At 44.1% G+C, this 22,995-nt stretch overlaps 2 protein-coding genes across 2 annotated transcripts; one reads left to right on the top strand and one right to left on the bottom strand.

Annotated features, from left to right (window-relative positions):
• Window positions 1-10,016: 10,016 nt before the first annotated feature.
• On the top strand, window positions 10,017-14,652 carry LOC129832143 (inner ear-specific collagen-like). The gene is made up of 5 exons (XM_055895943.1): window positions 10,017-10,241; window positions 12,412-12,830; window positions 12,933-13,022; window positions 13,138-13,209; window positions 13,412-14,652. Exons 2-5 carry the CDS (start codon window positions 12,431-12,433, stop codon window positions 14,305-14,307), a joined length of 1,458 nt encoding a protein of 485 aa, XP_055751918.1. The 5' UTR covers window positions 10,017-10,241; window positions 12,412-12,430; the 3' UTR covers window positions 14,308-14,652.
• Window positions 14,630-22,644, bottom strand: LOC129832144 (Fc receptor-like A). Its single transcript, XM_055895944.1, has 6 exons — window positions 22,574-22,644; window positions 22,394-22,429; window positions 21,325-21,615; window positions 20,349-20,615; window positions 19,886-20,161; window positions 14,630-15,102 (listed from the first exon to the last, which is right to left on the bottom strand). Exons 1-6 carry the CDS (start codon window positions 22,596-22,598, stop codon window positions 14,903-14,905), a joined length of 1,095 nt encoding a protein of 364 aa, XP_055751919.1. The 5' UTR covers window positions 22,599-22,644; the 3' UTR covers window positions 14,630-14,902.
• Between the last annotated feature and the right edge of the window lie 351 nt (window positions 22,645-22,995).

The following is a 22,995-nucleotide window of genomic DNA, read 5'->3' as shown; positions in this document are numbered from 1 at the left end:
CGACACGTAAACTACTGCAGCATAAATACTGGAGGCTGAGACAGGAATGGTCAGGAGACCCCTATGGCCCTGTCTGACGATACTCCCAGACATGGCCAAACAGGCAAGATATAACCTGTACAGCTCTCAGTGTATATTCAGAGTGTATCTAAGTTCTGTATTGCAGTTCTATTAAGTATGTATACCATTGGCAGATAATTATATGTACAAAAATAAGATAATTTGGTTTTGTACATAGTTATACGGTATGTGGTATAAAAAGTACAATCGTAGGCGATTACATGGAAAGCCATATCTCTGCAGATGATCTGTCTATCTTGTCAAAATCACTGATACAGGTCACCCTCTCTGGTGGAGGGTGAACACGCTCACATTTACCTTCCTGTTTTTAAAGAGGATCAGTTTCTGTTTCTAGACACCACCACACTATTTTCCAGGATTGTGGGACATACGTCTATTCTCTATGGGGGAAATTCAGACTTGAGTAATATGTGTGTAAATTGAACTTTTTCCCTTTTTATGCACTTTTCTCTGTCACGTTCCTGACCTTAATTCCTTAATTTTGTTTTTGTTTAGTATGGTCAGGACGTGAGCTGGGTGGGCATTCTATGTTTTGTGTTTCTATGTTGGGTTCTTTTCAATTAGCCTGATATGGTTCTCAATCAGGGGCAGGTGTTTTACGTTTCCTCTGATTGAGAACCATATTTAGGTAGGCTATTCTCACTGTTTGTTTGTGGGTGATTGTTCCTGTGTTAGTGTTTCGCCACACGGGACTGTTACGGTATGTTCGTTTATTGGTTTGTATCGTGTATTGTTTTCGTGTTCATTAAATTACCATGGAAACTTACCACTCTGCAAATTGGTCCTCCGATCCTTCTCGCCTCTCCTCGTCCGATGAGGAGGATGACTTAGACTGCCGTTACATTCTCTCTACGTGTAAGCCAAATTAAGGTCAAATTGTATTTGTCACATGCTCCAAATACAATTGGTGTGGTCTTTACTGTGAAATGCTTGCTTACAAGCCCTTCCCATCGACGCAGAGTTAAAATGTTTTAATTGTAATAAAATAGTAACACGAGGGATAAAATACACAATAATGGAGCTACATACAGGGAGTACCAGATCAATGTTTAGAAGTACGAGGTATTTATATTTTTGGCAACTTTTAATTTGACTTCACTACATTCCTCAAGAAAATTATATACTTTTTACTCCATAATTTTCCCTGACACCCAAAAGTACTCATTACATTTTGAATGCTTAGCTGAACAAGAAAATTGTCTAACTCACACACTTATCAAGAGAACATTCCTGGTCATCCCTACTGCCTCTGACCTGGCAGACTCACTATACAAATGCTTCTTTTTAATATTATGTTGGAGTGTGCCCCTGGCTATCTGTAAATAAAAATGGTTTGATTAATATGGAATTTGAAATCAGTTATACTTTTACTTTTGATACTTACGTATATTTTCGCAATTACATTTACTTTTGATACTTAAGTATATTTAAAACCAAATACTTTAAGACTTTTACTCAAGTAGTATTTTACCGGGTGACTTTCACGTTTACCATAGTAATTTTGTCTCAAGTATGACAATTGGGTACTTTTTCCACCACTGCCGACGGCCCATGCCAAATCTTTTCAGCCTCCTGAGGGGGAAGAGGCGCTGCTGTGCCCTCTTCATGACAATGAGGGTGTGTGTGGACCATGTTAAGTCCTTAGTGATGTGGATACCAAGGAACTTAAAGCTCTCAACCAGTTCCACAACATTCCGGTCAATGTGGATGGGGAGGGGGCTCTCCCCTCTTTCTCCAGTAGCCCACGATCAGCTCCTTGGTCTTACTGACGTTGATGGAGAGGTTGTTGTCCTGGCACCACACTGCCAAGTCTTTGACCTCCTCCCTGGAGGCTTACTAATCGCCGTTGGTGATTGGGCCTACCACTGTCATGTCGTCAACAAACTTGATGATGGTGCTGGAGTTGGAGTCGTCCATGGCCACGCAGTCGTGGGTGAACTGGGAGAACAGGAGGGGACTAAGCACACATCCCTGAAGGGCCCCCGTCTTGAGGGTCAACTTGGAGCGGACTATGGTGTTGAACACTGAGCTGTAGTCTATGAACAGCATTCTCACATACTTATTTCCCCTCTGCTTCCGTTGGCAGAGGGCAGTGTGAAGTGCAATTGAGATTGCGTCATCTGTGGCTCTGTTGGGGCGGTACGCGAATTGGAATGGGTCTATGATGATGTCTGGGATGATGGTGTTGATGTGTGTCATGACCAGCCTTTCAAAGCACTTCATAATTACAGATGTGAGTGCTATTTAGGCAGGTTAACTTGGAGCTCTTGGGAACAGGGACTATGGTGATCAGCTTGAAACATGTTGGGATTACAGACTGCAACAAGGAGAGATTGAAAATGTCTGTGAAGACACTTGCCAGCTGGTCTGCGCATGCTTTGAGAATGCGCCCTGGTATTCCGTCTGCCTTGTGATTGTTAACCTGTTGAAACGTTTTGCTCACATCGGCCACAGAGAGCGAGATCACACAGTGATCCGGAAAAACAGGGGCTTTCATGCAAGGCCCGGTGTTATATTCCTAGAAGTGAGGATAAAAGGAATTTAGCTCGTTTGGGAATTATGCATCGCTGAGCAACTCATGGCTGGGTTTCTCTTTGTAATCCGTTATCGTCTGCAAGCCCTGCCACATACGACGAGCGTCGGAGCCAGTGTAATAGGATTCCACCTTCCTCATATATTGTCCTTTTGCGTGTTTGGTGTCTCATCGGAGGTCGTAGAGGGCTTTCTTGTGTGTCTACAGATGTCTGACCTGGACTTAATTCCCTAATAATTCCACCACCCTTTACGTGCAAGGAAACCATGAACAGGGTGGAAAAAGCATATATTTTTTTCAGATGGAAATAACAGCATTCTCCATGCACTGTAATGTATAAATTGATATAAGAGCTATTGATAAGAGCTAGGCAAGTAAGTGAACAGGAAAACTATTTGAAGAAAAAACAACCTGATCAAAATGATATGCCACCTCATTGCTGCAGCTTAATTCCAATGAAGCATATTAAGTGAAACAATTCACGGGAACCCTCTCCTCTCCATCCCTCCCCACCAGATTTGGTTATGCTTAATTTATGTCAGGAGATTAAATCAGAAATCCCTTATCTAATGATCAAATGTAAACAAAGAGAGCTATCTGTCTTCATGCTGAATCAGTAAACACATCAACAATGGGTCCAATGCTAAGTAACACTGTTTACATATGAACCTCTCAACTCTCTTGGCTTGCTTTGTTGCTGCTTCTCACAGGAAAATTATTAGCATCTCACACACAAGCGCTCTCGCTCGCACGCACGCAGGCACGCAGGCACGCACGCACACACACACACCACCTAACCTTAAACCTAACCCCTAAGGCTAAAATAGCCCTTTTCCTTGTGGGGACTTGCAAAATGTTCCCACTTGAAACACACACACACCGTGTCTGATCCGTCAGTATTGAATTGATCAGGGTTTGAAGGCCTACATTTCGTATGTAAAACACAACAGCACAGCTTTTTAGGGCACCCCAAGAGTCTGTAACTCAGCGTTTCCCAATCTCAGTCTAGGGCATAAACCAAAACATGTACCCCTTGGGGTTCCGAAGACCGGGTTTGGGAAACCCTGCTGTAATTCCACCTATCCATTCACTCACTCATACACACACGCTGCTTTGTTACATTTTAGTCGAGTGTAGAGGTGTGGCATTACTAACATTATGCCCATGGTAATGAGCAAAGCTTTTGTTTAGTCAGAACTGTGATTGACAAGGAGCAGAGGGAGCCAATTTCATTAACTCACAGAGAGAAAGAAAGCCACATCTAAGCATGATACAGATTTACTATCAAAGCCATGTAAATTCCAAGGTTCATGGATCATTCTTTTATTAGTGAATCTATCTGTTCTCTTTGTTTGATTTCATCTCTTTGGGTGTGTTCTGGTCCCCTCAGATTGACACATATACACAATCAAAGACAGCAAAAAAAGCCTAGCGCCATTTTTACTGTTTGTTTTGAGGGTAGTGTGTTTGCTTTACCAGGTTGGATGGAGAGATCATTGAGGTCAGTCACAAGACTGTGTGTGTACATGCCTGTGTGTTTGTGGGAGAGAGGAAGAAAGGGTCATCTATGGTTGAACAGGTGTACAACTCCCTTCTACAATGCAAAGATGGAGGGGATCAAGGTGAGAACCTGTTTCTGTGGACAGCTGGATGCCCCCCTGCTGTCCCCTCCAGAGTTCAGGTGAGCTAGGTGAATAGACTGACCATGGAGTTATAGAATTCCATTACGCCCTGAGCAAACTCAACCTCACATGATCACTACCGATGTGTTGTTGTCTCTACCTTCTTGCCCTTTGTGCTGTTGTCTGTACCCAATAATGTTTTGTGCTGCTACCATGTTGTGTTGCTATCATGCTGTGTTGTCATGTGTTGCTACCTTGCTATGTTCTTGTCTTAGGTTTCTCTTTATGTAACGTAGTGTTGTCTCTCTTGCCGTGATGTGTGTTTTGTCCTATATTTCTATAAATGTGTATACATATATTTTTTTTATCCCCCGTCCCACAGGGGGCCTTTTGCCTTTTGCTAAGCCGTCATTGTAAATTAGATTTTGTTCTTAACTGACTTGCCTAGTTAAATAACGGTTAAATAAATAAAATAAAAATACTGGTTTCAAACTAAAGAGGAAAGGAGGCATGGGAGAGTGAGACCGATAGTCAGTGGTGGGAGAAGTACTCAATTGTCATACTTGAGTAAAAGTAAAGATATGTATACCTTAATAGAAAAAGACTCAAGTAAAAGTGAAAGTCACCCAGTAAAATACTACTTGAGTGAAAGTCTAAAAGTATTTGGTTTTAAATATACATAAGTATCAAAAGTAAATGGAGTTGCTAAAATATACTTAAACGTATAATTCCTTAAATTAAGCAAACCAGATGGCACAATTTTATTTGATAAAACCCCCCCCAAAAAACAGATAGCCAGGGGCAGACTCAGACATAATTTACAAACAAAGCATTTGTGTTTAGTGAGTCTGCCAGATCAGAGGCAGTAGGGATGACCAGGGATGTTCTCTTGATAAGTGTATGAATTCAGTTTCCTGTCAAAATGTAAGTAAAAAGTACATTATTTTCTTGAGGAATGTAGTGAAGTAAAAGTTGGCAATAATATAAATAGTAAAGTACAGATAAGTATTTTTTTAAGTAGTACTTTAAAGTATTTTTACGTAAGTACTTTACACCACTGCCGATAGTCACCCCAGAAAGGTTGGCTAGTAATTTCAGTACAAAGTGCAGTATGTAGTCTATAGGTGTTTATGTTTTTAAAATATATTTTTTACCCCTTTTTCTCCCCAATTTCGTGGTATCTAATTGGTAGTTACAGTCTTGTCTCATCGCTGCAACTCCCGTACGGACTCAGGAGAGGCGAAGGTCGAGAGCCGTGCATCCTCCGAAACGCAGCCCAACCAAGCCGCACTGCCTCTTGACGCAATGCCCGCTTAACCCAGAAACCAGCCACACCAATGTGTCGGAGGAAACACGCTACACCTGGTGTCAGTGTGCATGTGCTCGGCCTGCCACAGGAGTCACTAGAGCGCGATGGGACAAGAACATCCCTGCCGGCCAAACCCTCCCCTAACCCGGACGACGCTGGGCCAATTGTGCGCCGCCCCATGGGTCTCCCGGTCATGGCCGGCTGCGACAGAGCCTGGACTCGAACCAGGATCTCTAGTGGCACAGGGTTTGAAGGCCACTGCACCACTAGGGAGGCCCCTAGCCTATAGCTTTACATGACGACAGCACACACAGATCAGGCAAATGAGGCTGCATTAGAGTAGTATAGTCAAGCAAGTACAAGATAGTGATGAAGTGGTCATGTCACCATTTATATGGTTATACATGTGGAAAGATGGTTAGGGTTAAAACTGCCTACCCAGTTCCACTTCTTGTCTTTCTGTTATGCACCATCACATAATGAGATTGTACTCTACCTATAGATAAAAGACAGCAGATAAATCAATATGAATCATAGTGTTTCACACTGCAGACCTATCTATGTTATGATGAGTAAACATACAGGAGTAGCTCAGGACAGACAAGCTTTGGGTCCTGTTGTTCCAAGTTGTGTACCTCAGTGACTTATTTGATCAAACGACACTGTCACCTAGTGGCTATGTAGTAGGAACAGGGTGTTAATTTCAGCGAGAGAGGGGGAGGGATAGAGAAGGAGCAGATTTTGAAACAGAGGAGCCCAGGGGACGGGTCAGGTTTGTAGGTCAGGGTTACCAGTAGTAAGTGTGTGGCTTGACATCACTGTGTTCCACTACGGATGATGGTAGAACTGATCGCTTAACCATAAGCAATGTCCCCCCCCCCTGTCAATCTGTTCTCAAAGACATACTGCTAATGTGACACATACAAGCATCATTTGACCATCAGTACTGTTTAGAAAAATCTCTGTCACTCTCTCTTTCCCACTCTTTTCAGCCCTCCTCTCGTCTGCTCCATTTCTTGTTCTCTCCTTTCCTCCATCAACTGAATACTGACCGTCAGACTGTCCGGACACAAGACCAGGCCAACACCTGATGCTGGTAAACGTGCATTTTTACCATCCTTCTGTAGATATTGAGGCAAATCTCACTATAGCCTATTTTTTTGCAAATAGTTAAAACATGCTTGTAAGTAAGTATATCTATGTTAAAGTGGAATAGGTCTACATTTCTTTTTAGGTGAACTAGACCTTTACACTAAACATTTGCCTGTTTTGATGATAAAGAAATCTAACTTTTTTCTAACTTTTTAAAACAATTTATTAATGTAAGTAATGGATATTTGATAAGTTGTAGAATGTTTGCCTGAATGAACTATTCTGTAGGCTACGTGCTTTGCCTTGAATCCCGGCCCTAGGTTTTTTTTTACTTCTGTAAAATATGAAGTTTTGGCATATTCTCTGGAAAACGTGTGTGGCTATTCTTTATTAGTAAGATGTAGGCCTAAAAGCAATGGATAGAACACCAAACCCTGTGTGTTGGAGAGAGAGCGTGAAAGTGAGGTGGTTTTTAAAAGCTTTTCTAATAGTTCATTGAGGACTTAAAGCCTGTCCTTTCTCCACGGGGTCATAGAGAAGTCCATTAGGAGTTCTACACCTGATCACAGTCTGGGCTAGTCTACCTCTACCGTGGGATGGGGTCGGAGCTGGGGCTATGGGACAGGTGGAGAACGGAGGTGGGGGGAAACAAGTGGGTGTTACCAGAGCACTTTCACCTTGTTCCACCTGTCCCTCTTTACCTGACCCCCCCCCCCCCATCTCCCTTGCACTCACCTGACCATGACCCCCCCCCCCCCCCTCTCTTTCTCCCCTGTAACCCACCCCCGGACCCTGTTTCCCCCCACTACCCCCACCCTCTGTAGCCCTGGGCTCCTTCTCCCCACCCTCCATCTCTCAGCCCCCATAACCCCCTACTCAGGGATCACTCTCCTGGGGTCTCTCTCCACACAGACACCCCTCTGTGTCTCTGGGGAGTCCACCTGGGTCTCTGATACCCTTGCAATGCTTCAGCTTCCATCTCACAAGACAATTAGGCTCTGTGCTTGAGTGAAAAAAATCAAATACTTTTTTTACGCTGGCTTCTTCAGTAACGCTCAATGGCAAACCAACAACCAAGATCTCATAAGAAAATAGGGTGTACCTGTTCTAGATTGATATTTATATTTCAGTATTGAACAACTCTAGAAAAGTGTGACAGATAATATGAAGGTATTGCTGGGTCTCACTACATAAGAGGCGTATATTTCTTTGCCAAGACTTCAAGTGCCAAAGTCATTAGTTGCTAATTCCAAGGTCTCTAGATTTCACTTGATAAGGCAGGCTGGGCTGCAGAACAAGAAGCTGTCTATGGCCAGGTTAGTGTACGAGGGGATAATCTGAGAGGGAAATGTTCTGGTGTTTTGGTAGTGGGAATTTTGTTCTCTGAATCAAAAACTAATGCTGACATTTTGATCATATTTACTTCAACTGTCATCTTTCTCACTAGGGATAAAAGGAGATGTTCACCCAGGAGGCAAACAACTGTCATCCTTCTCACTAGGGATAAAAGGAGATGTTCACCCAGGAGGCAAACAACTGTCATCTTTCTCACTAGGGATAAAAGGAGATGTTCACCCAGGAGGCAAACAACTGTCATCCTTCTCACTAGGGAAAAAAAGAGATGTTCACCAAGGAGGCAAACAACTGTCCTCTTTCTCACTAGGGATAAAAGGAGATGTTCACCCAGGAGGCAAACAACTGTCATCTTTCTCACGAGGGATAAAAGGAGATGTTCACCCAGGAGGCAAACAACTCACTAGGGATAAAAGGAGATGTTCACCCAGGAGGCAAACAACTGTCTGGTCTTTCACACATGCGCACACACACTCACACACTTATACCTCACACACCTTCCCACCTGCAATCCTACATCCTCTATACTGACACTTAGAGATCTTCTTTCCATGAAGAGGGTTAGTTAATGTAAAGTACCCATGCAAGTCATCCTGCCTCTGTCCCTGCTCCACTGCTGCTGCTTAACTCTTGGCTGTATAAGTTTTTCTCCATGGTGCTGTACTGTGGGAGCGCCTGGGGTCACGGGCAGTGCCAGTGTTAAGTGAGTGGGCAGGTGAGCGGCGCTTGGCCTCCCTGTGGCGATGCTAGTAAACTGACCGGTTCTGTTGTGTAGGCTGAATAGAGGAGTGAGACTGAGGGGTGGAACCTCAACGGGCCATCTCAGGGACGGACCACAGCAAAGGGAGAGAGAGACGGAGGGAGAGCAGGGGGCAGGAGAGAACTAATAAGAGAATGCAAGAAGGAGAAAGATAGAGAAAGAAAGAATAAGAAACAGGTGAAAATTGTATATATGCAAATGTATGTCTTTGTGGGAGGTCAAAGCACAGTCTTATATACTCAATAACTTGAATATGTAAGTACAAACAAAGTGTAGTCAGAAAGAACCTGGAATCCACCCCCCTCTTTCTCCACCTCACCCTCATCTCCCCTCTCTATTTCCCTCTTTCATTTCCCCTCTTCCTGCAAATGTTTTTGGCTGGTCATAGATCCCTCAGGTGGAGGTCTTTAACTACTGAACCATGACCTCTGGTGGTAGTAGTTTCATTTGTATCAGCCATAAGCTGTTCTGTTACCACTGTGAGATTGAGTTTCATATCATTTATGGAAAGGAGGACCATTCTTCTAACAAGAGAAGTGTGAAATCGAACCCGAACCCATATCCTGAGGAGATGTAAACCTTTTCTCTTACTATACCATAATGTTTGTACATGGTCTTTGGCAATTATACCGTGTCTTTCCATGGCTGTGTGGATAGTTGGTCCCACTGACTGTGCAGTGTGGCTGTGTTTTCACCTGTAGAGAGGGTTAGAGAGATAAGCAGTTTCCTTTGACGACAGCTCAGGTTTAGTAACTGTTGAGTGAGACAGTGAGATTATCAGTGCTCTTTAGATTAAAGCTTTTCTTGGACATTCACCAAGTAGATAGTAATGATACAGATCCTTGTCCTGCAGTAGATATAGAGAGAGGATTTGGGCTCACTAGGCGGGTGAGTGGGGCACCTGTAGCTAATGATTTACAACTGTAATCACTATCACATCTATACTCCTTTCCACAAGCTCACAAGGACTTGACCAATATGGCCAGGAGAAATGTACCTTCTTGTATTGCGCTGCATTCCCTCCACCTGTAGTAAGACGGACATGTATGAACCCCACTATGGGGCCACTGGAAACCTCCCAGCTTGGCTTTTGTCTCCCGGTAAGAGTGGGGCAGCAGGGTGGCTGCTGGAGGAATTCCTCTTATATCAGGTGACCCGTCGCCCCTCTCCCCTCGCCCGGCCCACACCGGGGTAGTGCTTCTCACAGGCACTGTATCCAGTGTCACAAAAGCACATTTTACACAACGGGTACAGAGAGTGGGCCACGGTGCGGTGCAGTGGTTCTGCTTGGTCCAGCTCCAGGCTCAGCTAGATTAGCATGTCGTTGGGTTTCAAACCTCCCCCTTGGCTCACAGCTCTACTCCTCATTGGTGGGGATGTCCATCATCAAAGCCTTAAAGAGATATCAAGAGGTCCAGTGTTGCTGCTGCTGCAGTCTCCATTGTACTGTTAGACAGGGAATCAATGATTAGACGGGCCCGTCATAATTAGGTAAGTGTCCATTTGGATTTATTGCTTCATACTGAGCTCTGTTCCATAAGCGGTTTCTGTTTTGTTTGGCCTTTTTGTTTGACAAACCATTGTGAGGTTATAGGTTGAGTGCCTGTAAGTTCTCAATCCACATCTTTGTGATGAAGGTATGTCTGGCTGTGTTGTGACAGTGAAATATTGAGTGGTTCATATACAGTGGCAAGAAAAAGTAGGTGAACCGTTTGGAATTACCTGGATTTCTGCATAAATTGGTCATCAAATTTGATCTGATCTTCATCTAAGTCACAATAATAGACAAACATAGTGTGCTTAAACTAATAACACACAAATTATTGTATTTTTATTGTTTATATTGAATACATAATTTAAACATTCACAGTGTCGGTTGGAAAAAGTGTGTGAACCATGCCTCAAACAAAAAAGAGATCTCAGAAGACCTACGATTAAGAAAAGCAAAAGTATCTCTAAAAGCCTTGATGTTCATTAGTACACGGTAAGACAATTTGCCTATAAATGGGGAAAGTTCAGCACTATTGCTATTCTCCCTAGGAGTGGCCGTCCGGCAAAGATGACTGCAATAGCACAGTGCAGAATGCTCAATGAGTTTAAGAAGAATCCTAGAGTGTCAGCTAAAGACTTACAGAAATCTCTGGGACATACTAACATCTCTGTTGACGAGTCTACGATATGTAAAACACTAAACAAGAATGGTGTTCATGGGAGGACACCACGGAAGAAGCCACTGCTTTACGTCTGAAGTTTGCAAAAGTGCACCTGGATGTTCCACAGCGCTACTGGCAAAATATTCTATGAACAGATGAAACTAAAGTTGAGTTGTTTGGAAGGAACACACACCACTATGTGTGGAGGAAAAAAGGCACAGCAACATCAAAACCTCATCCCAGCTGTAAAGTATGGTGGAGGGAGCATCATGGTTTGGGGCTGCATTGCTGCCTCGGGGCCTGGACAGCTTGCTATCATTGACTTGGGAATTCATTTTTCTGTCGATCAAGACATTTTTCAGGAGAATGTAAGGCTATCTGTCCGCCAATTGAAGCTCAACAGAAGTTGGGTGACGCAACAGGATAACCCAAAACACAGAAGTAAATCAACAGAATGGCTTCAACAGAAGAAAATATGCCTTCTGGAGTGGTCCAGTCAGAGTCCTGAACTCAACCCAATTGAGATGCTGTGACATGACCTCAGACATCACACCAGACATCCCAAGAATATTGCTGAACTGAAACAGTTTTGTAAAGAGGAATTGTCCAAAATTCCTCCTGACCGTTGTGCAGGTCTGATCCGCAACTACAGAAAATGTTTGGTTGAGGTTATTGCTGCCAAAGGAGGGTCAACCAGTTATTAAATCAAGGGTTCACATACTTTTCTCACCCTGCACTGTGAATGTTTACACGGTGTGTCCAATAAATGTAAACCTATTGTTTGTGTGTTATTAGTTTAAGCAGCCTGTGTTTGTCTATTGTTGTGACCTAGATGAAGATCAGATACATTTTCTGACCAATTTATGCAGAAATCCAGGTATTTCCAAAGGGTTCACATACTTTTTCTTGCCACTGTAAAGTAGAACAGTCTGCAACAGAAAGAAACAGAGGAAGGAACAGAGAGATGGATGGAAAAGAGCAAAAGAGAAGGTGTCAAACTGAATTTAGCTGAAGAGTTGATAAATGATAAGATGTTTAATAGATGTTTATTTGGAGGATTGTTATGAGGTCTCAAATTTTCCACTGCCCTGAGTCGAAATAACGTTACTTTTGAGCTACTGTAAATATTAATGTGGGATGTACACCTAATATAATCAGTTCTGAAATAAACATTTTACACGTCAGAACAGGTGAGCATCTCATGAAAAAGGCTTTGGTTGAGTAATCTGCTACTGAGATCCTCACTAAAGTCATTGGAGCAAAGTTTCCCCTCAATCCTATTTTAGTCTCGATTGTAATTTCCCCATATGCAGAGCAGTATAGCGATTTAGGAAGAACAACCACAGCTGGGTTTGAACCAAAAACCATGCAGTGGCAGGGTAAGCTCGGTATATCCTGTGCCATAAAGCTCCAGACCTCTTGGCAGAGGCTGTAAGTGGTATTTTTACATACAGTGACGCTACATCAGTGTAAAAGAAGTGACAATTTCTCAATTTCTCCCTCGTTAGATCCTTCTCTAACATCAGGATGCTCCCCTATCACTCGGCACTCTTGGCAGTGATGTCACTCACAGTGACCAGTGTATCGACGAAGACCACTCAGCGGCCAAAGTACCAATACACCAAGAAGCCTATGCCTTACCGCGAGCAGCCCCAGATTACCATGCAGCCCCTAACCACCATCATCCCTAAGACACTGAAATCAGTGGAGAAATCAGATCACATGGACCCCTACCCTCTGGCTACAACAGAGACCACAACCTACCCCAGCGATGCCTACCAGGATTACTATACTGAAACAACAGGGCCCCCTGGTGTTGGGCATGATAATTACACAATGGATTATAACGAGTGCTACTTCAATTTTTGTGAGTGCTGTCCACCAGAGAGGGGCCCTCGAGGGCCAAAAGGGGACAGAGGACTACCAGGTATTGACATCACTATGACAACATAGGGACATTTAACAATATAAGTATGCTGTAGTGGTGATCCATGGATTTTGATGTCTTGTTGAAACCATTTTCTCACAGGTTCACCTGGAGAAGAGGGTGAGCGAGGACCCAGAGGCTTTTCTGGACTGGCTGGTTCAAATGGAACTATGGGGACAAAAGGAGACAGAGGTGAACACAACACCATTTTTTAAAATTAGAAATATGTACACTTTACTGGCCGTGTGAGCAAACAGTAGATTTATTGATTATTCAATATGGTTTGTTTTCTATCTCCATTTTCCAGGAGTTAAAGGTGACCTAGGATACCGTGGAATGGCAGGAACTCTGGGCAACCCAGGGAAACCAGGAGAGAGAGGTAACAAGCCATTCCTTTTAACACATATAGGCATGTGATCGGTACAACATAGAAAATCATGAAACAAGGCTACCTGTACCTGTTCAAGCCTCCATATACTGATTATTAAATCAACATAGAATCAATTCATATCTTCCTCATAGATTCTGTCTGGGCCTAGATGCTGAAATGGTCCACTTACACTGTGCTCTGCGCCCTGCAGGTGGATTTGGCTTCAAAGGTGAAAAAGGTGACAGCGGGCCCCCTGGTGTCAAAGGTGACCAGGGGGAGAAGGGTGAAAGCCAAAATGGGACTAAGGGTGAGAGAGGGGAACCTGGAATGGAAGGCCCAACAGGACCCCCAGGGCTGGCTGGAGTACAAGACCAGAAGGGGGACAAGGGGGACAAAGGAGAGTGTGGGACATTTGGGGAGAGAGGACTGAAGGGCGATAGAGGGGACCCTGGGCCTCCAGGTATTCAGGGACAGGTGGGCCTTCCTGGGGTGGATGGCATGCAGGGCTCCCCTGGTGTGGCGGGCGACCAGGGGGATCTAGGACCCCCTGGGGCTCAAGGTGAGCCAGGGGTGCGAGGGCTGCCTGGACCCCAGGGAGGGAGGGGGATGTTTGGGCCAAAGGGTGACAGAGGCCCCCCTGGGATGAGAGGGGACAGGGGCCCTCGGGGGATCAGAGGGGCGAAGGGTAACGGGGTGATTCAGAAACGCTCAGCTTTCAGTGTGGGCCTCTCTCCCAGCAAGTCCTTCCCTCCATCGGGCTTCCCCGTCCGCTTCGACAAGGTCTTCTACAATCGAGAGAACCACTACAACTCCTCCTCCAACAGCTTCACCTGTGCCTACGGGGGGGTCTACGTGTTCTCCTACCACATAACCGTGCGGAACAAGCCCCTGCGTGCCGCCCTGGTAGTCAATGGGGTGAGGAAGGTGCGGACGCGCGACTCTCTGTATGGCCAGGACATCGACCAGGCGTCCAGCCTGGTGCTGTTGCAGCTGGTGGTGGGGGACCAGGTATGGCTGGAGACACTGAGGGACTGGAATGGTGTCTACGCCAGTAGTGAGGACGACAGCACCTTCTCTGGATTTCTGCTCTACGCTGACAAGCCCTGACAAACGATCTGATATCTAATAAAATCTACACTGTAACTCTACTGTACCCCACAGTACCTAAACAATCTCTACTGGCACTCCTCCATACCACCCATACTGTACCCCACAGACCAGCCCCCCTGTACTCCAGCTCTACACAGACACGTTATGACAATGGAGCCCACTATACCACCACAGTACCAGGGACTGTAAAACACCTCTATATGAGATGGCAGCACTCACCCCATCTCTCTTCATACTCCCTCTATAGACCCATCAACATATAGACATCTTTACAAGACTGTCAATCTGGTAGAATGAAAAATAATGCAAGTAAGACTGATAGCACTGGAGTAGTTCATGTTTATTACTTGAGGAATACTAATCACATAATGTTTCCCAGGTTAGGTTAAGGAATCAGTACATTGTATCGCTGTATTATCAGCTTTTTGAAAATTAGCTTTTGTACACTTTTGAAATAAAATCAATATGTAAATGTTTGACTTTGACTGGATTTATTTGCATTTAACTTAAAATCGACAGTTCAAATACAATTCATTGTTTCATTCACAACCTAAAAGACAAATAACATATTAATTAACAATTATTAAGGAATTTAGAAGTCCTTCCACACCACTGTTCCGTCATCTGAACCAACACCAGGGGCCAGTGTGTTTGGAGAATCACCGGATACATCGGGGAAGGTAGGGGGCTCAGAAGGCTGGATAGAGGTGGTGGTCTGGGGAGGTCCTTTCATAGGATCTGGATGAGATGGTGCTCTGGGCTGGAGTGAGACAACTGGTCCCTGATGTATCCCTGTTAACAGAGTCAGCATCAGGGGTGTCAGTTGGGTATGTCAGAGTATGGGAAATAAAATTATATTTTGTCACATGAGCCGAATACAACACATGTAGACCTTACAGTGAAATGCTTTCTTACAAGCCTTTAACCAACAATGTTTTAAGAAAAAAAAGTGTTATGTAAATAATAGAAAATAAAAGTAACAAATAATTAAACAGCAGCAGTAAAATAACAATAGCATGGCTATATACAGGGGGTACCTGTACAGAGTCAATGTGTGGGGTCAAAGGTTAGTCGAGGTAATATGTACACTACCATTCAAAGGTTTGGAGTCACTTAGAAATGTCCTTGTTTTCCATAAAAACATACATTAAATGAGTTGCAAAATTAATAGGAAATATAGTCAAGACGATGAGAAGGTAATAAACAATGATTTTTATTTGAAATAATAGTGTCCTTTAAACTATGCTTTCGTCAAAGAATCCTCCATTTGCAGCAATTACAGCCTTGCAGGCCTTTGGCATTCTAGTCGTCAATTTTTTTAGGTAATCTGAAGAGATTTCACCCCATGCTTCCTGAAGCACCTCCCACAAGTTGGATTGGCTTGATGGGCACTTCTTACGTACCATACGGTCAAGCTGCTTCCACAACAACTCAATAAGGTTGAGATCAGGTGATTGTGCTGGCCACTCCATTATAGACAGAATACCAGCTAACTGCTTCTTCCCAAAATAGTTCTTGCATACAGCAGTTTGGACCTGTGCTTTGGGTCATTGTCCTGTTGTAGGAAGAAATTGGCTCCAATTAATAAGAGCTGTCCACAGGGTATGGCATGGCATTGCAAAGTGGAGTGATAGCCTTCCTTCTTCAAGATCCCTTTTACCCTGTACAAATATCCTGCTTGCTTCGAGGCAAGCAATATTGAAGCATGCATGAGGGCATCAGCTGTTCCGGACGACTGTGTGATCACGCTCTCCGTAGCTGATGTGAGTAAGACCTTTAAACAGGTCCAGATGGATTACCAGGATGTGTACTCCGAGCATGCGCTGACCAACTGGCAAGTGTCTTCACTGACATTTTCAACCAGTCTGTAATACCAACATATTTCAAGCAGACCACCATAGTCCCTGTGCCCAAGAACACTAAGGTAACCTGCCTAAATTACTACCGACCCGTAGCACTCATGTCTGTAGCCACGAAGTGCTTTGAAAGTCTGGTCATGGCTCACATCAACACCATTATCGCAGCCCAGAAACCCTAGACCCACTCCAATTTGCATACCGCCCCAACAGATCCACAGATGATGAAATCTTTTGCACTCAACACTGCCATTTCCCACCTGGACAAAAGGAACACCAATGTGAGAATGCTATTCATTGACTACAGCTCAGCGTTCAACACCATAGTGCCCTCAAAGCTCATCACTAAGCTAAGGACCCTGGGACTAAACACCTCCCTCTGCAACTGGATCCTGGACTTCCTGACGGGCTGCCCCTAGGTGGTAAGGGTAGGTAACAACACATCCGCCATGCTGATCCTTAACATGGGGGCCCCTCAGGGGTGCGTGCTCAGTCCCCTCCTGTACTCCCTGTTCACTCATGACTGCATGGCCAGGCACGACTCCAACATGATCATTAAGTTTTCCGATGACACAACAGCGGTAGGCCTGATCACCAACAACGATGAGACAGCCTATAGGGAGGAGGTCAGAGACCTGGCCTTGTGGTGCCAGAATAACAACCTATCCCTCAATGTAACCAAGACTAAGGAGATGATTGTGGACTACAGGAAAAGGAGGACCGAGCACGCTCCCATTCTTATCGGGAGTGGAGCAGGTTGAAGAGCTTCAAGTTCCTTGGTGTTCACATCACCAACAAACCACCAAACTCAGGAGACTGAAAAGATTTGGCATGTGTACTCTGATCCTCAAAAGGTTATACAGGTCCTGACTGGTTGCATCACTGCCTGGTATGACAACTGCTCTGCCTCCGACCGACAAGGCACTACAGAGGGTAGTGCATACAGTCCAGTACATCCCTGGGGCCAAGCTTCCTGCCATCCAGGACCTCTATACCAGGGGGTGTCAGAGTAAGGCCCTAAAATTGTCAAAGACTCCAGCCACCCTAGTCATAGACTGTTTTCTCTGCTACCGCACTGCAAGCGGTAGCGGAGCACCAAGTCTCGGTCCAAAAGGCTTCTTAACAGCCTCTACCCTCAAGCCATAAGACTCCTGAACAGCTAATCAAAGGGATACCCAGACCCCTCTTTTACGCTGCTGCTACTCTGTTTATTACCTATCCACAGTCACTTTAACTCTACCTACATGTACACTACTGTTCAAAAGTTTGGGGTCACTTAGAAATGTCCTTGTTTTTTAAAGAAAAGCACATTTTTGTCCATTAAAATAACATCAAATTGATCAGAAATACAGTGTAGACATTGTTAATGTTGTAAATGGCTATTGTAGCTGGAAACTTAAGATTTTTCATGGAATATCTACATAGGCGTACAGAGGCCCATTATCACTAACTATCACTCCTGTGTTCCAATGGCACGCTGTGTTAGCACAATTATGTTAGCATAGCTGAAAACTGTTCTACTGATTAAAGAAGCAATAAAACTGGCCTTCTTTAGGCTAGTTGAGTATTTGGAGCATCAGCATTTGTGGGTTCGATTAAAGGCTCAAAATGGCCAGAAACAAATAACTTCCTTCTGCAACTCATCAGTCTATTCTTGTTCTGACAAATCAAGGCTATTCCATGCGAGAAATTGCCAAGAAACTGAAGATCTTGTACAACGCTGTGTACTACTCCCTTCACAGAACAGCGCAAACTGGCTCTAACCAGAATAAAAAGAGGAGTGGGATGCCCCAGTGCACAACTGAGCAAGAGGACAAGTACATTAGAGTGTCTAGTTTGAGAAATAGACGCCTCACAAGTCCTCAACTTGCAGCTTCATTAAATAGTACCCGCAAAACACCAGTCTCAACGTCAACAGTGAAGAGGCGACTCAAGGAAGCTGGCCTTCTAGGCAGAGTTGCAAAGAAAAAGCCATATCTCAAACTGGCCAATAAAAATAAAATATTAAGATGGGCAAAAGAACACAGACACTGGACAGAGGAAGATTGAAAAAAAGTGTTATGGATGGACAAATCTAAGTTTGAGGTGTTCGGATCACAAAGAAGAGCATTCCTGCTTTACCTGTTTGATGGTTCGTTGGAGGGTATAGCGGAATTTGTTATAAGCTTCCGGGTTGGAGTCCCGCACCTTGAAAGCGGCAGCTCTACCCTTTATCTCAGTGCGGATGTTGCCTGTAATCCATGGCTTCTGGTTGGTGTATGTACGTACAGTTACTGTGGGGATGACGTCCTCGATGCACCTATTGATAAAGCCACTATCTGATGTTGTGTACTCCTCTATGCCAATCGGAAGAATCCCGAAACATATTCCAGTATGTGTTAGCAAAACATTCCTGTAGCTTAGCATCTGCTTCATCTGACCACTTTCTTATTGACCGAGTCACTGGTGCTTCCTTCTTAAGTTTTTTCTTGTAAGCAGGAATCAGAAGGATAGAATTATGGTCAAATGGAGGGCGAGGGAGAGCTTTGTACGAGTCTCTGTGTATGGAATAAAGGTGGTCTAGAGTTTTTTTCCCTCTGGTTTCACATTTAACATGCTGGTAGAAATGAGGTAAAACGGATTTGAGTTTCCGTGCATTAAAGTCCCCGACCACTAGGAGCGTTGCCTCTGGATGAGCAATTTCTTGCTTGCTTTTGGCCATATTCAGCTCATTGAGTGTGGTCTTAGCGCCAGCATCGGTTTGTGGTGGTATGTAGACAGCTATGAAAAATACAGATGAAAACTCTTTTGGTAAATAGTGTGGTCTTCAGCTTATCATGAGATACTCTAACTCAGGCGAGGAAAACCTTGATACTTCCTTAGATTTCGTGCACCAGCTGTTGTTAACAAATATATATAGACCTCCACCCCTTGTCTTACCAGATGCCGCTGTTGTATCCTGCCGAAAAAGCTTAAAACCCACCAACTGTATGTTATTCATGTCGTCATTCAGCCACGACACGGTGAAATATAAGATATTACAGTTTTTAATGTTCCGTTGGTAGGATATACGTGATCGTAATTCGTCTATTTTATTTTCGATTGATTGTACGTTGGTTAATAGGATCGATGGTAAGGTAGATTACCCTCTCGGCAACTGATCCTTACAAGGCACCCGGACCTTCGTCCTCGATACCTCCGTCTCTTTCTCCTGTGAATGACGGGGATGAGGACCTTGTCAGGCGCCTGAAGTAAAACCTTCCTGTCCGACTCGTTGTAGAAAAAGTATTCCTCCAGTACTGTGTGAGTAATCGCTGTCCTGATATCTAGAAGCTCATTTCGGTCATAAGACACGGTGGCAGAAACATTGTACAAAATAAGTTACAAATAACGCATAAGAAACATACACAATAGCACAATAGCATAATCGTAAAACGTCAGCCATCTCCTTTGGCGCCATACCCTAGCTCAAGACCAAAAATGTTAAACTAGGCTACAAAAGAATTGACTAAAATCATTCCAAACCCAATTAAAATGCAACAGCTGTTTAACGTGTTGGTTGGCTGGCTTCAGGACCATGAGGCCAGAGAGAAGTTGCTCAGAGAGAAGCTGCCCCCCCCCCCCCTGCCATACCCTAAGTTTAGCTGAACTGACGCCACTGGTCAGCATTATGAATCATCCTAAAGAGAGACTGCATCACCACAATTTTTTCTGGTTTCTCATGTGTTCTGAGTGTTTACCTGTCACTCGCCCATAAGGTACGGGCTCGCTGAGCCTCTTCAGCCCCAGAGTAGGAATGCTGGCTTTGCACCAGTACCGGCCTGAGTCCCTCAGTACTGCGACTCTGTCCTGGGAAGAGGCAGGCCCCAGACTCAGCCCGTCCTGGTAGAAGTAGTAGTGGATGTGTGAAACGGGCTCACGGGCGTTCAGTTGAACGTGACACACCAGGAGCATACGGTCTTTATGGATCAGAGGGTCATTGGGCACAATCTCCAACATGGGTTCTGTCAGAACCTCTGCAGGGGAGAATACAGAGTATTGATACTGAAAAATATTTCTCACATACCTACTGGTATTCAATTGCCATTAAACATGATATGATAGTGATGATAATGGAATGATGAGGGCAAATCTCATTTGAAATCTGATTCCTCATCCTACACAAACTCAAAATGACAGACCACACCTGTCTATCAACCTCACCTATGATGGACACCGGAGCAGCCACTGAGATCACAGAGTTGGTTTGCCTCCGTCCATCCCAGGATGCTCTGCACCAATAGGATCCGTGGTCTTGCAGGGTAAGGTTGGTGACACATAGCACTGGTCCAGACTGTCTCTGAAGCTCCACCCCGTCCTTGTAGAGTATGACCTCTGTCAGTCTGGGGTTGCCACGGACACGACACATCAGGGTCATTGTCTCTCCAACCAGCATGGGCAGGGGCGGGGCCTGCAGGATGGCCCACCCACCTGGGCAAAGAGTAGTAAGTGATTTTAATTAACTGGATGGTGTAGTCTCTGTCTGGCCTGTTGACAGGTACCCTCTATGGTCTGGTGTGCTACAGGTATCTTAGCCTGGTTGTCAGTCTGTTTCTGCTTATTTTGCTATTGTCACACATGTTTGGTGTGACAACAAGAAAGGAGTTATCTAATACAGACTGCTAACAGAAGGTCAACCAAACTACACTGAACAAAAATATAAACGCAACATATAAAGTGTTGGTCCCATGTTTCACGAGCTTAAATAAAAAATTCCAGAAATGTTCCATATGCACAAAAACCTTATTTATCTCAAATGTTGTGCATTTCTCCTTTGGCAATCCATCCACCTGACAGGTGTGGCCAACCAGACAGATGATGAAACTGAGGAGTATTTCTGTCTATAATAAATACCTTTTGTGTGGAAAAACTCATTCTGATTGGCTGGGCCTGTGCCTGGCTCCCCACTGGGTGGGCCTGGCTCCCAAGTGGGTGGGCCTATGCCCTCCCAGGCCCACCCATGGCTCCGCCCCCTTTCAGTTGTGTGAAATCCATAGACTAGGGCCTAATGAATTTATTTAAATTGACTGATTTTCTTATATGTAACTCAGTAAAATTGTTGAAATTGTTGCATGTTGCATTTATATTTTTGTTCAGTATAGATGTCATCATGGCTCAATATTCATATGGGTTCTCTTACCGTCCACCTCTATTTCTATGGGCAGGCTGTGGAGGGTGTGTTGTGTGCTTATCCATGTGGTTCTCAGGCCCTGGCAGTAGTACTTCCCACTCTGCTGTGGCCTGGCCTTCCACAGGACAAAGTACTCAGACTCCTGGAGCTGCTCTCTCCCCCTGAACCACTGGTACCTCCACTCGGCCGACACATTCCCAGGAACACTGCACTTCAGACGTACTTTCTCCCCTGAGAAGATCCAGGGTCCCCCATTAACTAGCTCAGCCAAGGCCGTCAGCGGAGCACTCATGGGGAGAACTTGAAGAAATGTTGACAGGTAAGTCTTTCTGACGTTTTGAATAGATTACTATGGCTGCGTTTACACAGGCAGCCCAATTCTGAAATTTCTTTCCACTAATTGGTCTTTTGACCAATCACATAAGATCTTTTCACATCAGATCTGTTTCAGAGCTGATCCGATTGCGCAAAAGACCAATTAGTGAAAATAAATATCAGAATTGGGCTGCCTGTGTAAACGCAGCCTACTAGAGAGACTTAAGCATAATTTCTGAGCATAAATGGTAACTTAAGTCTTATTTACATGGTCACCTAACATTACAAAAGACAGCTAATGTTCAGTAGTGTATAACTATTACGTAGCTCATGAAAATAGACAATTTACATGTATTTTTATTTAACCTTTATTTAACTAGGCTAGTCAGTTAAGAACAAATTCTTATTTACAATGACGGCCTACCCCAGCCAAACCATTTGTGTGCCGCCTTATGGGACTCCCAATCATGGCCGGATGCGATACAGCCTGGAATCAAACCAGGGTCTGTAGTGATGCCTCTAGCACTGAGATGCAGTGCCTTAGACCGTTGCGCCACTCGGGAAATACATACTGTATTTCATATGTTTCCATTATACAAGACAAAACTGGTTTGAAGAGAAGGATTTGAATCTCAGAGGCTGCGTTTACACAGGCAGCCCAATTCGGGTCTTTTGCCACTATTTAGTATTTTTCACCAATCAGATCAGATCTTTTGGTCAAAAAGTGTAAATGCAGCCAGAGAGTAGTGTACTTAATACATACCTTGTGGTACAGCCCATTTAGGTAGCGTTGAAACAACTGAAACAATAAATAACCATTAATCATTCAAATAACCCCCAAAAAATCCAGTGATCATTCTGTCAATCAATCAATCAATCAATGATCATCTATACACAGAAATAATTGTCTGTAATCTCTTAAAGTAGACTGAAAGGAACTCACCAAGGAGGCTCAGTAAGAGCTTCATGTTGAGTGTTCTGCTTCTGATGGGGATGATTCCACTACAATCTCTATATATTGTCAGAGGAAATGAGACTAGTTTTCAGTTTCGATTGCAAAAAATTCCATCTAATTTTTATGAAATAATTGCATAATGCTCTTTCTGACATCACAAATAACTTTGGGGAAGTTCCTTTTTAGGAATGAGGGAATTAACAAAGCCCTGGGATGCAACTTCATGTGTGCTGTTTTTCTTAACATCAATAAGTTTGCCAGCCCAGCAAGTATATTATTTTGAAGCCGTGTCACAGTACTCAAATCAATATAGCCTGTGTACAAGACATTAGGAACACTTTCCTAATATTGCGTTGCACCCCCTTCTGCCCTCAGACATTTCATCAGGGCATGGACTCTACAATGTGTTG

The sequence above is a fragment of the Salvelinus fontinalis genome, chromosome 33 (genome assembly GCF_029448725.1).
Source record: "Salvelinus fontinalis isolate EN_2023a chromosome 33, ASM2944872v1, whole genome shotgun sequence".
NCBI classification, from domain to species: domain Eukaryota; kingdom Metazoa; phylum Chordata; class Actinopteri; order Salmoniformes; family Salmonidae; genus Salvelinus; species Salvelinus fontinalis.
Note: the sequence above shows the minus strand (reverse complement) of the source record. Positions and strands in the feature narration are given on the sequence as shown.

What these genes read in the sequence shown, in the direction of transcription:
- LOC129832143 (XM_055895943.1), top strand. Translation starts at nt 12,431, where the DNA reads ATGCTCCCCTATCACTCGGCACTCTTGGCAGTGATGTCACTCACAGTG. An exon ending in AGGGGACAGAGGACTACCAG is followed by an intron (nt 12,831 to 12,932) that starts GTATTGACATCA and finishes ATTTTCTCACAG; the next exon opens with GTTCACCTGGAGAAGAGGGT. An exon ending in GGGGACAAAAGGAGACAGAG is followed by an intron (nt 13,023 to 13,137) that starts GTGAACACAACA and finishes TCCATTTTCCAG; the next exon opens with GAGTTAAAGGTGACCTAGGA.
- LOC129832144 (XM_055895944.1), bottom strand. Translation starts at nt 22,598, where the DNA reads ATGAAGCTCTTACTGAGCCTCCTTG. An exon ending in TAAATGGGCTGTACCACAAG is followed by an intron (nt 21,616 to 22,393) that starts GTATGTATTAAG and finishes CATTTCTTCAAG; the next exon opens with TTCTCCCCATGAGTGCTCCG. An exon ending in TGCTCCGGTGTCCATCATAG is followed by an intron (nt 20,162 to 20,348) that starts GTGAGGTTGATA and finishes TCTCCCCTGCAG; the next exon opens with AGGTTCTGACAGAACCCATG.